The sequence below is a fragment of the Alligator sinensis genome, unplaced genomic scaffold (genome assembly GCF_000455745.1).
Source record: "Alligator sinensis unplaced genomic scaffold, ASM45574v1 scaffold925_1, whole genome shotgun sequence".
NCBI classification, from domain to species: Eukaryota; Metazoa; Chordata; order Crocodylia; family Alligatoridae; genus Alligator; species Alligator sinensis.
This window is the reverse complement of record NW_005843152.1, coordinates 228,776-243,476: the sequence shown is the minus strand read 5'-3', so window position 1 is coordinate 243,476 and position 14,701 is coordinate 228,776. Positions and strand designations below refer to the sequence as shown.

The 14,701-nt window shown below is 40.2% G+C and overlaps 1 protein-coding gene across 1 annotated transcript in view; it reads left to right on the top strand.

The window, feature by feature from the left end:
• The window catches only part of SELENOF (selenoprotein F), a 55,027-nt gene that overhangs the window by 18,473 nt on the left and 21,853 nt on the right, over window positions 1-14,701 (top strand). The window contains exon 3 of the mRNA XM_006037639.3: window positions 12,828-12,891. Within this exon, the coding sequence (XP_006037701.2) occupies window positions 12,828-12,891 (64 nt within the window). The remainder of the gene's footprint in view (window positions 1-12,827; window positions 12,892-14,701) is intronic.

Here is a 14,701-nt window from a genome sequence, read left to right as displayed (position 1 = left end):
GGCATCGAACGGAGACCCCCACCACTGAAGTTACACTCAAAGTCGTGGCAGACGAGATTAGGGGGCCTCCCACCACCACCCAAGGCACCTCCCGGGGCTCTCTCGCAAACTCGTGGCCAAGGAGAGCGGCCACCCAGGCTAGGGCAGCCCGAGAGTGCCTGGTCGAACGGAGGCGGGCACACAGTCCAACTAATTCTTTATTTCTATTAACTTGCCTAATATTTCCATACTTCCAACCATTATTGTTTTATGCTATATAAAAACATTTTTAGTTAAACTATATTTGTGCTAGGGTCATACATCCTTTTACATAATGGCTGCTGACAGACATGGGGAACAAAAATACATGCTTAACTGGATGAATTAGTGCATTAGTTAGACCCAGTTCTTCAGCGTCTGTATAGATCGGGCATTTCAGTGGGGCTTTTTGGCACTTTTCTCTAATAGTTGATTGAATCAGCTGATTGAATCAGCTATTAGATAAAAGTGCCACTAAAGCACCCAATTATAGAGATGTTGGGTAAACCAAGTCCAACTAATATGGTGCCTCTTCTGGGCATGCACTGGGCTCAGCATGGGAGCACACAGAGTTTAAAGTAAAGCACCATTTTTTCAGGCGGGGGGGCATTACTTCTGTAAGCAGCCAATGTGTCTGACAGAATATCAATACTTAACTTTTCCTCCTATGGGTTTCTCTTGCCTTGTCCCCTCAAAAGTCCATGTACCTCCTCCTGCCTTAGAAATTTTGATATTACCAGAACACAGTATAGAAAATGACTTCTAAGGATGAAAGTTGTTTAACTTCAGTTTCATTTGAAAAATATTTAAATCTAATTCCAAGAAGCAGGGCAGGCTTTAAGCTTCAACTGTTGGAGTGAAAGGAGGAAAGCTGCTTGATGGTAGTGGAGGAGACTGAAATATTTGTAAACCTTAAGTGTGTTACGTACTTCTCTGTTCCTGAGTACATATGCTATACCTTTTCAGACTTAAAAACCCCTTAAATTCAACCCTTCCTGCCAGGAAAGGTCACTTTCTCATGTTGATAAAATAGCAAGTTTAATGGTACTGCTGTGTATGATTCACTGAAATATGTAAGGGAATAAATTAATGCTATAACAAAATTAAAAAGAGGCCGTAATTCTGTAGACTTCTGTTTATATAAATAAGGATCTGCAGAATCAGACCTTTGGATTGTCCAGTAAAATCCTCCAAATATATGCTGAGAGGGTGAGATGAAAATTAGAAATACATAAAGGAAAGAACCCTTTTACCAGCTGAGTTGCTGCTAAATAAGAATCAAGCTTAAATATGGAAAAGTACAACTACAGTGTGTGGGAATCCTTCACAAATGAATTAATGACACAGATTCGGTGCATCACCATGAGCTTTCACAAATTATTGGTCAAATCTGAGCCCCATCCTAAAAACACTTACTCTGCTGAGTGGTGCAAATGAAACATATCACAATAAGAAGTGTTTACAAAATCTGGCTCTGACACATCCCTGGGAGGTGTTCATTAATCTTGGTCTGATAATTAGGGTCAAAATAGTATCTTATGCATTTAATTTGCTGAAAATAGCAGCAAGATGTTCATGTATTAAACAGTGCTTTTATTACTCTAAAATTCTTTGGTGTCAGTCCAATTAATTGCTTTAAATACTTAGTATTTTTTTAAAATATCAACAAACCAAAAAATATATACCTTTAGCTATTTTCCCATTCTTAACGAATTTCTGTATCCCATCTCAGGTTAATTCAGAAGTTAACTTAAATAGTATTGCTTTAGACAGCTGCAAGTTTTAAGCCTGAGTCTGTCAGATAAAGAGCACTGCTGGTGTGTAAAACATGGAAGGATGAAATGGAGGTGAAGCTAACTGTGCGTGAAATTGTAGTAGCAGAAGAAATTGTCCATATTTTGCTAGAGTTGAAAATAGCTGCTCTCTGAGTATCTCCAGATTCACTTATACCAGATGATCATTTCAGAGACAAACAAATAAGCATATGCAATTAATTGTAAGCAAATCTAAAATTATAGTATAAAATAATTGTTTTACATGTAGATTCAATTTTATTCCTCTTTGAATTAAACGTGTGATGCAGTCTATGGTGCTTCAATTTTAAAATGATCAGTATTTTTTTTCAACTGAGTTTGAACTATTTTTAATGTGCACGGTTAATCAACTATTTTTCAGTATGGTTAGATTATGCCATTTGGAACCTTGGCCAAATTCTGCATAAGCTTGAAAGAAGAAGTTCTTTGTCACACTTTGAGACATTGTAGCATGTATTACAAATCAGCAGGTTTACTCTGAGAATGTTCATGGAACGTATCATCTCTGCATGTTGTGTAGGTTCTCAACCTGTTTAGACTTAAGGCAGTCTTCAGAAAATGCATCTCTTAGCTTTCACTTGTTACTTGACTGAAGAAAAATAATAGAGAAAATCTTATGTTGCAAAGAATTCAGAAAGACCACAATGGGCCAGAATATTTCTGACACTATGAATTCCTGTTTGAAGTCTCTGAGTTTCTTGTGAATCCTGTAAGTATTTACATCTGGTTGAGAAACACTGGTGTAAGGTCTTGTTGCATAACAAAGTAAGTAACTGTCTGGATAGAAATCAAGTTCTCAAAATACAGGAAATTATATCTTCTTCATAAGGGCTAGGGACAGAAAGTACATATAAACCGGTATAAGTATTGGAAACCAATTCAGATCTGTAACACAACAGAAGTTCAGTGCACATAAACCACTTTTAAAATGGCCAAAACTAGTTTAAGATAAACTCAGATGAATGTGTATTTAGGTGAAATCAGTTTATTGAACTTCTGTCCCAGATCCCCTCCAGATTCAAGTTAACTCTCAGTCCCCAGCATCCTAAAATGCTTTGCAGCACCTCCACAAACCCACCTTGCAGGGTGGGTGGGCTAGCCTTGACCCAAACCATTTGCTCCAGCTGAGCAGGGAGGTGTATTCTAGTGACCCCCAGCTTCTACCCTGGGCCACTGCAGGCACGTGGCTGCATTTCTGGAATCAAAAGTGAACTTCTGTTCACTTGTTTATTAGTTCAATCAATGCAGCTGCAGCTTAGACTGGTTGTTTTTTTTTCCATGTCTGTGAGTGCTCTTAATGCTCAAGTGATTCAGCCTGTGTTATCACTGCAAAATGGATGGCTTGCTAGCCAAAGTAGAAGTGGAGCATGAGTTCTAGCCCACACATGCAGTCATACCAGGTAACCCTGGTTGAAAGCAACACTTGAATGGAGTTTTTGTGGGTGGATTGGTAGAAGTTCCCAGAAAAGAGGCTTGGGTTGTAAGCAAGATCAGAAATGGGCCCAGTAGTGAAGACTAACCTGTACAGAATAATTATGTGCAATGTAATTAACAAGTTACTGCCAGAATTCAGGTTGACTTGCTTTGAAAAAAGTAGAGGTACACTGATATATCGGTCCATATCAGATAGGCACCGATAAAAGGAAAAATTGACAATATCAGCAATCCGCTTTCTTTTGGCTGGTATACCTGATAATGTCACCAATAAATGCCACGTGCATATGTGCAGCCACAGCATGTACGTGGCCAGGAGTGTAGCCTGGCAGTATGGGGACCAGCATCCAGCCAGTAAGTTTGCGGAGGGGAGGGACGTGGGGGAGGGAAGGGACATGTGGGGGTGCAGATTGAGGCCCCCACAGTGAGTGGGGCAGGTGCAAGACAGAACTGCAGGCAGCTTATCTGGGGGGCACATGGGGCAGGAGGGGGTTGGTTCCCTGCCTCTGTGCACAGCCCCAGGTAAGGCATGAAGGGTATGTGCCCCATGGATTTGTGCACGGGGTGATGGCAGGTTCAGGACCAGGGCCTTCACTAGCCTCTTCCCAGTCAGGGGGCTGGGCCAGGACTGCGCTCAGAGAGGGGGCTGCAAGGAATTTTAGGGTGGTTGTAGCCCACCCTGTAGCCCCCCCATCCCAGCACCATCGCCACACCCCATGCGCAGCCCCAGCCCAGCCCGCTGACAGGAAGAGGCTGGCACAGCCTCTGGCCCTGAGCCTGCAGTAGGCAACTGGCCCTCACCCCATATACAAATCCAGGGGACACTTGCCCTCCATTCCTCCCCCAGGGTGTGTGCAGTGGTGGGTAGCCGCCCCCTGTGCCCCCTCAATGAGCTATGCCCACAGCTTCATCCCACGCCCTGCCCCATCCTGCCTGGGCAGTGCCTGCCACTTTCCCAGGCACATGCCCTCCCCCTGGACTTACTAGCTGGATGTTGCTTTCCAAGCTGGGGGGCTGCTTATTGGCTATCGGATTGGTATTGGCTAATATGACTGGTTAATAATCAGCCATCAGTATCGGCCAAAAGAATCCATATCAGTGCACCCCTAGAAAAATGTCCCCTTTTATGGATAAGAAAAAATGTAACCCTGCATGTGTTCAAGGGCTATTTTTGGTCCGCTACAAGATCTTTCGTGCATGTAGCTTTATGTTCTTCCCAGAAAGTGGTACTTGGTCTTTCAGGCATTTTGGTTCAGGAGAAAAGTAGCTACTTGGATACTTCATGCTTCTTAGAAGCATTGTATATGTTCTCTTTCATAAGGAAGTTTAGCCACAGCTGCAAATGTCTAACTGGAATGATAAAGTATTAGAACTTCTTGGAAGTAAAATAAATACTTAATGTAAACTATGCTAATAAAGATGTCAAGAAGCGTTACTGTTAATAGAAGACAATCAATTTTGACCTAGCCTTTAAAATCCCAGCTTCCTACAGCTATTCATTTTCTAAATATGCTATTATGGATAATAGGGGAAACAGGGAAGTGCAAGGGGAAAGAACTTGAACAGCGGTCTTACTGTTTTGACTGTTTTATCTGCATTGACTACAGAATCTAAAATAGAGTAATTGAGTGTGGAATGATTGGGAAATATATTTAATTTTTTAGACTAATTCTGTTTCTTTTTGAGTGACCTGAATTCATTTTTAAGGAGTTTTTTTTTCCTATTTCACTAATTAAAGTACTATAATAAAATAAGGATTATTGTCGGCTATATAGCTCTCTAGTTCTCTGCTTGTCCTCATGCCAGAGGCAGTAGCAAATGGTTACAGTGGGACGGACTCATCTTGATTCTCTGGTGCCATATTTAAAAACGTGCCATATTCTCAAGCTCACAACTCATGGACCCAGAGGGACAGTTTTCCACCTTCTGCTTCCTCTGTGCAAAAATGAAGTTTATTTCCTACATGTTTTTCGTACGTTTTACCTTCTTGAACTTTTCCTGAGTGAAAAAAGAAAGGCGCATGAGCCCAGTACCTTGCAGAAAAAGTTTTTTTCTTCCAGTTTCTCACTTGGTCTAATAAAAAGGTATCATTTTGGAACCAAGAGTTCTAGATTTTTGCATATATTCTCTGGTGCTTTTAGTGGTGTTTAGTTATACAGCAACAGGGTCTTAATTTAAGGATACTGCAGCATGAAGAAAGATGGATGCTTGTTCTTCTTTACTTGGCTTAGTACCGTGGCCAGTTATATTAAGTACATTTTGACACCGGTTTTTACTACCCCTTCCGTTGAAGACCATCACTCCCGTAGATGTTTTGACTAATACATCCCGTAGATGTATTGAAGAATGTCTTGTTTACTTGTGGATTTTTAGGCTTTTAAAACTTTGTTTTTATAAAAGTGTTAACAATAAAAGGTCAAAGTGTAAAAGTATATGGCCCCACCAAGGACTGGTCATGAAACATTCATCAGTATCAAGCTACCATTATCACCAGAGGCTGAGACCCTCTTCCCAGCCCTTTGTGGGGTCACACATTTAGGACTAACAGTCTTTCTTCCACCTTGCAGCATGCCCCTTGATTGGCTAATGCAGTGCAAGTTGGTCCAAATTCTGTTGTAAGGTAAAGTATCCAAACTCAAAGGAGACAGATGCCTGGACCAGAAACCCGAAGAGGTGGAGGATGTTGTTAGAGCTGGCTCCTGCAAGCCAGTTCCTTCAGCTCTTCAGAATTGTTGCCCTGGCCTGATCCAGCAGGAAACTGGATAGGCAGATCATTCTCTCCTCAGCTGCTCAGTATGGGACAGAGAAAATGTACACAGTGTCAGAGAATTCTTAAGTCTAGCATGTCAAAGAGAGTGCTGAGGTGGCAAAGAGTGTCTGCCATCAGCTTACAAATTAAATGTCTGTATCTCAGTCCATTTTAGCATAGGTTTTAAAAACACCCTGTTATAAGTGTTTCTATCTGCTTATAAATTCAAGCTATCTCACAGTACTGTTCCATAATCTAAGTAGGATCGTTCCCTGTTGATAATCTGAAAGAACAGCTTCCAGGAAACAACAGGTGCTGTAAAAAGTGAGGTTGATGATTCTCTAGCTGGCAGTGTGGAATGCTGAGTCAGCATTAATTTAAAGCACTATGATCAAGGGAGTGATCTCTGCTAGTGGATGTGCCATCCTTCAGATGAGACAAAGCTGAAATGTTTGGCTGTATTTACTAAAGATTGTATAGGAGTTTCGTATCTGAGATGTAAACCGTTCTAGTTAGTTTTCAGCTTGGGTAATTGTATCTTATCTATTGGAACTATTTATATGTGACCTAGTGTTGGCAATTTAAATTGAAGGGATAACACTTTAGTTCCCCCTCAGAAAATTTGCTGAAGTGTTTTGACTTTCTTCGACTTCAGACAGGATGACATTTAGACTATATTTATTCAAATCCAAGATGCAGTTCTGTCCTCGCCATTCAACATGGAGAGAGGATTGTCTTGGATTCCAGTACCAGCCTGAAGCAGGCAGTGACTACGGCTGTGCAACTGGAGAGGCTGCTTGCCCTGGGCCAGAGCTAGGGTGGCTTATGCAGGGGAGACTGTGGGAAGGGAGCGGGGAGTGTGGGGAGCCTGTGTGTTTGAGGAGCCCTACGGGAGCACAGGGGAGGGGGTGTTCAGAGGGGGAAGCACAGGGCAGACTCTATGGTGTGAGGGGGAAGAGCAGGAGAGACCATGCAGTGGCATGGGACCTGCTATGGCTACGGGCCCAACCTGAGCCTAAGGACATAGCCATAGCCACTGCCTGCCCTAGTCTGGGGCTGGAGCCAGAGCTGCTGTTACCACTGGTGCCAGGCCAGACCAGGGCCAGAACAACTATGGGTACCTATACATGTGATGGAGCTCTGCTCCGACACATGCTAATTAGCATGCGTTGGAGCACACTCAATCAGTCAAGTCTGTTGTGAGTCTGCTGAAGCGTTCTAGTTAGCATGCTCCAGCAGCCTCCATGTCCCGTGTATTCAGGGTCCCCGTGTTTCAGAATGGCAACAGGGGTGCTTTAACTAAAGGTCATCAAACAAGCTTTAGTTAAAGCACGCGCACCGCCATTTTGAAGCATGGGGTGCTGAAGACACGCAACGCTGAGGGCGCTTTAATTAAAGCGGCTCTCAGAGAGCCACTCTAATTAAAGCACTTTCCCTCCTCCCCTCCCCCAACCTTGGAGCATGTGTATAGATGCCCTACGTGCTCTGTACCCCTGGTCAGCGCTGGTTAGAAGCTAAGCAGTGGTGGGGTGGAGGGATAGGCATCAGGGAGATAGGCACTGGGGTGGGGGCAGGTGGCTGTGGGGGCAGGCAAGGGGCCAGAGGGTAGGAATCTGTTTCCCCTCCACAGTGTAGGTGGGAGGGAAGGGGATAAATTTAAGATGGCCCTCTTACAATTAGATTCTATACATGGAAGACTGTACATTTGTTATGGATTTTCTATATATAGACTCTTAATTTTTGGAGAATCATCTTACATTTAAAGTCATCTTGGATTCAGGTGAATATGGTAACATTTGCTGTTGTTACCTGTTTTGTAATCCTGCCTGCCTCCATTAATGGAACTGTTTTTTCCCCCTGTATATTTAAAGGATGGTGTAAAGGACCTTCTACACCAAATATCAAACTATGAATTATTTTACTCTAGTGTTAAAATTGCCCTCCTAAGTCTTTTTTTAAGCTTGAATTGAAGCTCTGTAAAGTCAGAGGAAGATCTGCAGTTTTTAGTGTTGCAGTAATCCTAAGAAACTGCAGGAGGAGGGAATTCTATGTGAATGTTTAAATAGTTTTTAATTTTTTTGTGGCGTATATATGAATCAGACTAGAAACTGTAATAGCAATTTATTCCATCTCTCCAAATCACTAATGGTTTTAGAAAGTCCTTAATGCACTATCATATGAACGTGACTTTCATGAAGACTAAACAAGCAAAGCATTATTTTAAATGAGCCAACTTACAAGTTAAGTATTGTGTAATGAACTGAGTCAAATTAGATTTGTATGCATCTGCTACAATACTGAATGGTGTGTGTCATTCTCTTCTGCTACTTTTAAATAATGCTTAAACTTAGTAAATTTTTTTCATCAAGTTTCAAAAATTTAATTATTCCATTTTGGTTGTGACATGCTGGCAGTGGCAGTGAATGTTAACAAGTGTAGCATTATATTTTTTTTAATGATGCAAAGGAACCTATGTATCTTGCAAAAGACACTGTTGTCTAGGGTTATAAATGTAGTTGATTTTATTTCTGTCTAGGTTTCTAGTGAGAAATGACACAGAGCAGCTGTTTGTCTCAGTATGAATCTGAACTTTTTGTAACAACACAGATGGACTTTAAGTATGGGAGAATTATAACTTCAGAATATAAAATAACGTAGCTATTTCCTTTATATATAAACCTAGGTGCAATCAGTTATTGGCTATATACATTGGGATAATGAGTAAAATACTTAATTATTTTGTGAATTCCTGCAGAGAGACTATTGCAAAGAATTCCCCTTTATTCACACAGAAGTACATTATACTGTGTTGTTTATAATGACCAGCTTTTTAAAATGTTCACGATGTACTTTTATTTGTACATTACGGCTGCTTGCAGACATTGGGGGGAAAAAACCCAGCACTTTAAACTCTGTGCATTCCCAAACCAGGCCCTGCGCATGCCCAGAAGAGGTAGCACCTTAGTTGGACCTGGCTCGCCCAACATCTGTATAGATCCGGCACTTTAGTGGGGGTTTTTTGGTACTTTTATCTAATAGCTGATTGAATCAGCTTTAGCTTAAAAAGCACCAAAAAACCCTACTGAAGTGCCTGATCTATACAGATGCTGCAGAGCTGGGTGGAAATAATGTGCTGCTTTTCCAGTAAAGCGCATTTTTTGTTTGTTTGTTTTTTAACATGTGCAAGCATCCTATGTTACTTTTTAACTATATTCCAGTTGTGATTTGCAATTTGAAGTGGACTTAGAGAAAAATGCCTTGTTACTGCACATCTTCTTAAGAATCCCAAACTTGTTTGTTAGAGGTAAAAACAAGTTTATTACTGTCAGTAATGTTGAACCAGTCTAACCAGAGCAAAGCCCTCTACACTCTATTTTGCCTCCTGCATCAAAGAATATGCCTACTAGTATCTGAATCCAGAGCTGTTATTGATATACCAGGCAGAACAAAATAATTTGCTTCAAGTAACGCACTGTGTTTCATGGCCAGTATTTGCATTGACTTGTAAAGCAAACAGTAATGAATATAGCTATTGAGAACACTGAACATTAAGGTCAGAGTTTGTAACTTTACTTTTCTGAATAACATTGTCTTCACTCTTTTTATACAATAATTAATTGGTGCACTTATTTAACTTAAATCACCCTTGCTATATGATTTAAAAACTGAAGCTAAGCAGACAGATAACACTATTACTCTCAAATGCTGCTTTTTAAAAAATAGTGGGCTTCAGCAGTGAGCCAAATATTAATTTTAATTTTAAAATACTTTCCTAGATTCAACTGAAAATTTAAGTATGGTCAGAAGTATTTTTATCAAAGCAAGTTTCCAAAAACCTGCACTGAATAGATAAGACAGCCTTATTCTAACAATTTTAATTCAGTTTCCTGTGGAAAATGATGACTGCTGATTAATGCAGGCCAGACAAGATATCACTGTATCCCTGTAAATGCTAGTAGTGTACATCAAAGGGCCATTCATCCACAAAATTATTGGTAAATGTTAAGTTTGACCTAAATTTTACAAGTTCAGAATACAAGATAAAATATATCCCTAAACCATCATTGTAGTATTTATGAAGCATACATCATTGCCTTATTTTGCAACCACTGTAATGCTTCTATGACTAGTTATTGCTAACTTGGAAAAGTTAATAAATATTAAAGCGTGATAAGGATTACTATTTAACTGAATAAAACAAAGTGAACATTCATATTCAGGCAACCAGTTGTCAAAAAATATGGTAGTATCTTCCTCCGAGCCTTACCAAGCAGCTCTACATCTAGAAACATCTTTGGAGGAAGAGACACGTGGAAGGAAGGGCAGTCAGTCCTTTTTCACTGCCATGCTTTAGTTTCCATTTGGTTAGCAGGCAGAATGATGTATTTTGTAACTCGGAACCTTAAGCGAGTTTGCTATGGTATAATGAATTTGGACTTATGGGGCATGTCTATATGAGATGCTATATTGTAGCTACGAGCTACAGCAACATAGCTCGTCACTATGGTGATGTAGCATCGGCAGGCACAAACCATGACGCTAATGCTACTGCACAGTATCATTGGAAATGACCCATGCGGCACTGGGACTGCAGAGTCCAGCAGATGTGTAGACATGCCCACTTAAACTATTAGGTTGCACAAGTATAATGTGGCGGGGCACATTTTGGTCTGCAGACATTTATTACTGCTTATGTGGGAGAAAGAAAAATAGAGCCCTCAGCTTGACTTTGAGCCCAAAGAGGTTATACTTCAGATATCTGAAAACAGTTTTGTTAAGAATCCACAGGTTACAATAGAATCTTTAGTTTGCTGACTCTTAGCTGCATTGTGAAAACAGAAGTTTAAAAAAACCCAATAAAATGTATAATTACAATATTGAAAAAAACACAGTTGAGACTCCGTATCCAAGAGCAAAAGATGCATTAATTAAAATACTATTTTATACAGTATAGAATAGATATGCATTTCTATTAAATGTTATTTTTCTATATTCTTGAACTATTGATATTAGCTTTACTGAACAAGTAACCAAAGTGATTGATGCCCAGGCTGGAGCTAACCTAAGCTGGTTGTAACCATAAGACAATGCTGTCTGTGTTACTGTGTCCTTATTGGTCTTCTATTTCCGTGCTGTAAGTTTCAGGGCATGCCCCACTGCCCTAAGTCCTGAGACACTCTAGGACAGTGGTAGTCAACCTTTCTGGCAAGTGTCACATGTTGAGCTCCACCCCTTCCTGGGTTGCTACTCAAATGCCTACCCCCAGAGTCATACCCAACACAGTTTTTGCTCTGGGGCACCAGAATGGAGGCAGGGAGGTGTGACCCTCCAATCTTATGAAATATTGCAGAGCAATAAGAAAGACAAAAGTCTACCTATTTACATTCTTTCTTATTGTATCCATTTACATTTTCACTGACATCCTGCCACACTTGTAGCGTCTTTCATTTCGTGGAGTCTCAGAACAGCAGAGACTCCCTATGCCTGAAGAAGGGTGACTGTGCTCGAAAGCTTGCCAAGAACCTTTTTTCCAACTACTCAGTTGGTCTAATAAAAGATGTCACATCTACTCAAAGTACCTGGCTCGCAAAATATTTCACTGAAGTCTTGCAACTTTTGTTTAGTACTATAGGCTTCTTTGTGCTTGTTAACTTGAAATACAATGCACAACAAAATATTTCTGGTTTCTCAGTAACTAATTTCAGACTTTTGTTTGATTTAATTAGGGTTTTTCCTAATTTGAGCTACGACTGCCACCTTTTGAACACACTAGAGCTCATTATTGGTTGCATGTAGTGGCTCAGACCAGTCATGTATTTTTATATCAAACAATATTTTAATAACATCTGAAAAGTAGGAGTCATTGTGTTCCCATTCTAAAACGAACAGGAACTTTACCATACTGCAGAGTTAATAAAGCAGAAGACCATTCCACGTTTCCATTCGTATGTCTAGACCATAACCATGGCTGAAAACACAGGGCTGAGAGCAGAAAACAAAACAGCAGATTGGGCAGGGCAAAAGGTACTTTGAGGATGGGGGGCTAAAAGGGTCCAAATAAGTTGGCCCACAAGGCACCAGTGCAGCTAGAATTCTCCTATCCCGTTTTAAATGTGTGATTAAGGTAATGGGTTAAAAGGAGTAGTCTTCTGCAAACAGTTTTTTCAGCCAGTAAGGTCAGGCACAGATAATGGATTTAGTTGACTGATTTAAACAATATAATTCAATATCTGTTTCCATTTTACAAGTTTGTTTTGAAAGGAAGATTATTTTTTATTTAAATTTAAATCTTTTTTCCAATTCTAACTGTCCAAATTTAACTAGACAGGCTGAACAGCCCACTGACAACTAGTTCTATTGTCACACAGAAAACAGGCCAAGATGATTGGAAAGTAGCTTGCTAAAATTAGGTCCGTAAGCCCAGTGTATAGGAACCATAATATGTTGCATTCTTGATTTTCAAGCAAGATTGAACAGGCAGCATTTCTCACTGACTTTAGACTTTGAAAATATTGCTAGCTGTTTTGAACTTAATTCTTGTCACGTTTCTTGGCGGGGGGGAGGCATATGTGAAGTGCCACAAGGGAATGTTGCTATCTTTGAGGTGAGTCAGCTGTTCTGAATGAAAATAAGACAAGGCATGGATTCTGTGGCTCCTGTGTAAGTGCCTTTAATTATTCATTTCTAATCGCCATCAATGTAACATTGAATGCTTTTCACAAAGATAATGAATTCAGTAGATAATTAAAACTAATTTTAAGCTACTTTAAGATATTTAAGATATAAACAAATGACAATTTTTTACATTGCAGCTATATGCAGGGGCTGTTCTCGAAGTGTGTGGATGAAAATTGGGAAGGTTCCCTCAAGTCCAGGGTAAGTAAAGCTACCATTAACAATTCTGCCCCCAAATAGGAAATAATTGCTGCAGCTGAATGAATGGTATTTTTAAGCAGCTGTAAATTTTGTAGAGAACTCTTAAATTGGGAATGTTTTGTAGATTTTTTTATTACTGGAACTAATATACCATATTATTATATAACATTTACTGGCAAATTTATGGACTATTGTTAGCATAAATCCTGAAGCATCTAACTACAGTGACTGGAATACAGCATTGAGAGAGGGAAATCAATAATGTCAGTATGTGGTAGGAAGAACTATCAAAGAGAAGTCTACAGAGAATTCCAATATGGAAGTGTTTTCATGAAAGGAGGAAGGTTTTAAGTTATTGTAGCTCTTTTATCCATTCAATTAATAAATGCCTAGTGTGTCACTTGCTAGGCATACATTTCTCATTTAGGTAGATATTTCTAAAATAAATATAAACTCCACACCTGTAACATACTAAGCAACAAAATCCATAGTAGAAAGATTAATCAGTCTTTCCCTGCCTATTAAAGTGGCCAGACGATTCCCATTTTAAGGCTCTAGCACAGTTGCTTGCAATACCAAACTGTAACCATCTGGATTGTTTTTGATGTTAAATATCTGCCTTGAGTAGACTTCTTTAATTTCAGTTAACACTTCATTTTTGAGAAAAAGACTAGGGGAAATGTATTAATATGATTTGTCTCTGTTTAAAAAAAATTGAAGTGCTATATTGTTCATACACCTTGGAATACGGACCTTGCATTTGGCAAAGAGTGTCCTTTGCCATCTCCAAATTTGGTCATATTATAAACTTAAAACCATCTGCAACATATGCTTAAGGCTGCCTATTTTAAATACAGCCAAGGAAAGATAAAGGAATAGACTAGGCAAGGAATGTGGAGAAACTGGAAGGGTCAGGAAGAGAAACTGACTAAGATTGGGAAAGACAGTATAGAATTGGGAGCTGATTGGCCGTGGGAAAAATATTGAGATCAGAGAAAAGTCGAGCTAGGAAACAGTTGAGGGTGGGGGGTAGAACAGAGAAGATAGATCAGACAAAGAGCTGTGGCAGAGGAAACAGTCTCCTTGTGCAAAGACTGAAGACCAAAACTGTACAGGGAGAGACTGAGTGAATGAACAATATAGGGAGGAAAAAGATGGAAACTATGAGGCGTGGGGAGAGGTGGAGTAAGTCAGACAAAGCCATGAGGGGAACTGGGACTTACTAGATGAGAAGAATTATACCAAAATAGGCATGAAAAATAAAGCCTGGGACTTGGGTGCAAAATAATAGAATTGGGACAAGGAGAAGGGGGGGAAGAGCTTTTGCTTGCTGAAGTAACCCCATCCATACTTATTGGTGGAAAAGTCACCACTCTTCTGCTGTCAGGAAATATTTGAAAGACCCACTGGCAAGGTATGTTTCATTTGCTTTTAGCACTGATCCAGAGGATATCCCTGTATTATTAGTTTCTCCATCAGTGCAATCAGGAAGGGCTTCTAAGTAGGGATGTACATATAGTTTTAAAAATATTTGTTTAGCCTTCTCTAATTGTATCGATTAAATGATTAACCCATAACACAGCAGCATGGACACAGCTGCTGCTGGGAGCTGCTCTGGTTCATGGAGCTCTTTTACTTGGGGGAGGAGGCAAGCCCAGCCAGACAATACATTCCACCTGAAGCCCTGTGCTGGGAGGGAGGGAGCACTTTTGAAAGCAGCTAGTTGTTTAATTGATGAGTCACTAGGCTGCTCCTGTTTTCTCCTTAGGCTATGGGTACTAGGTCCTCCTCCCTCTCTCCACCCCCTCCT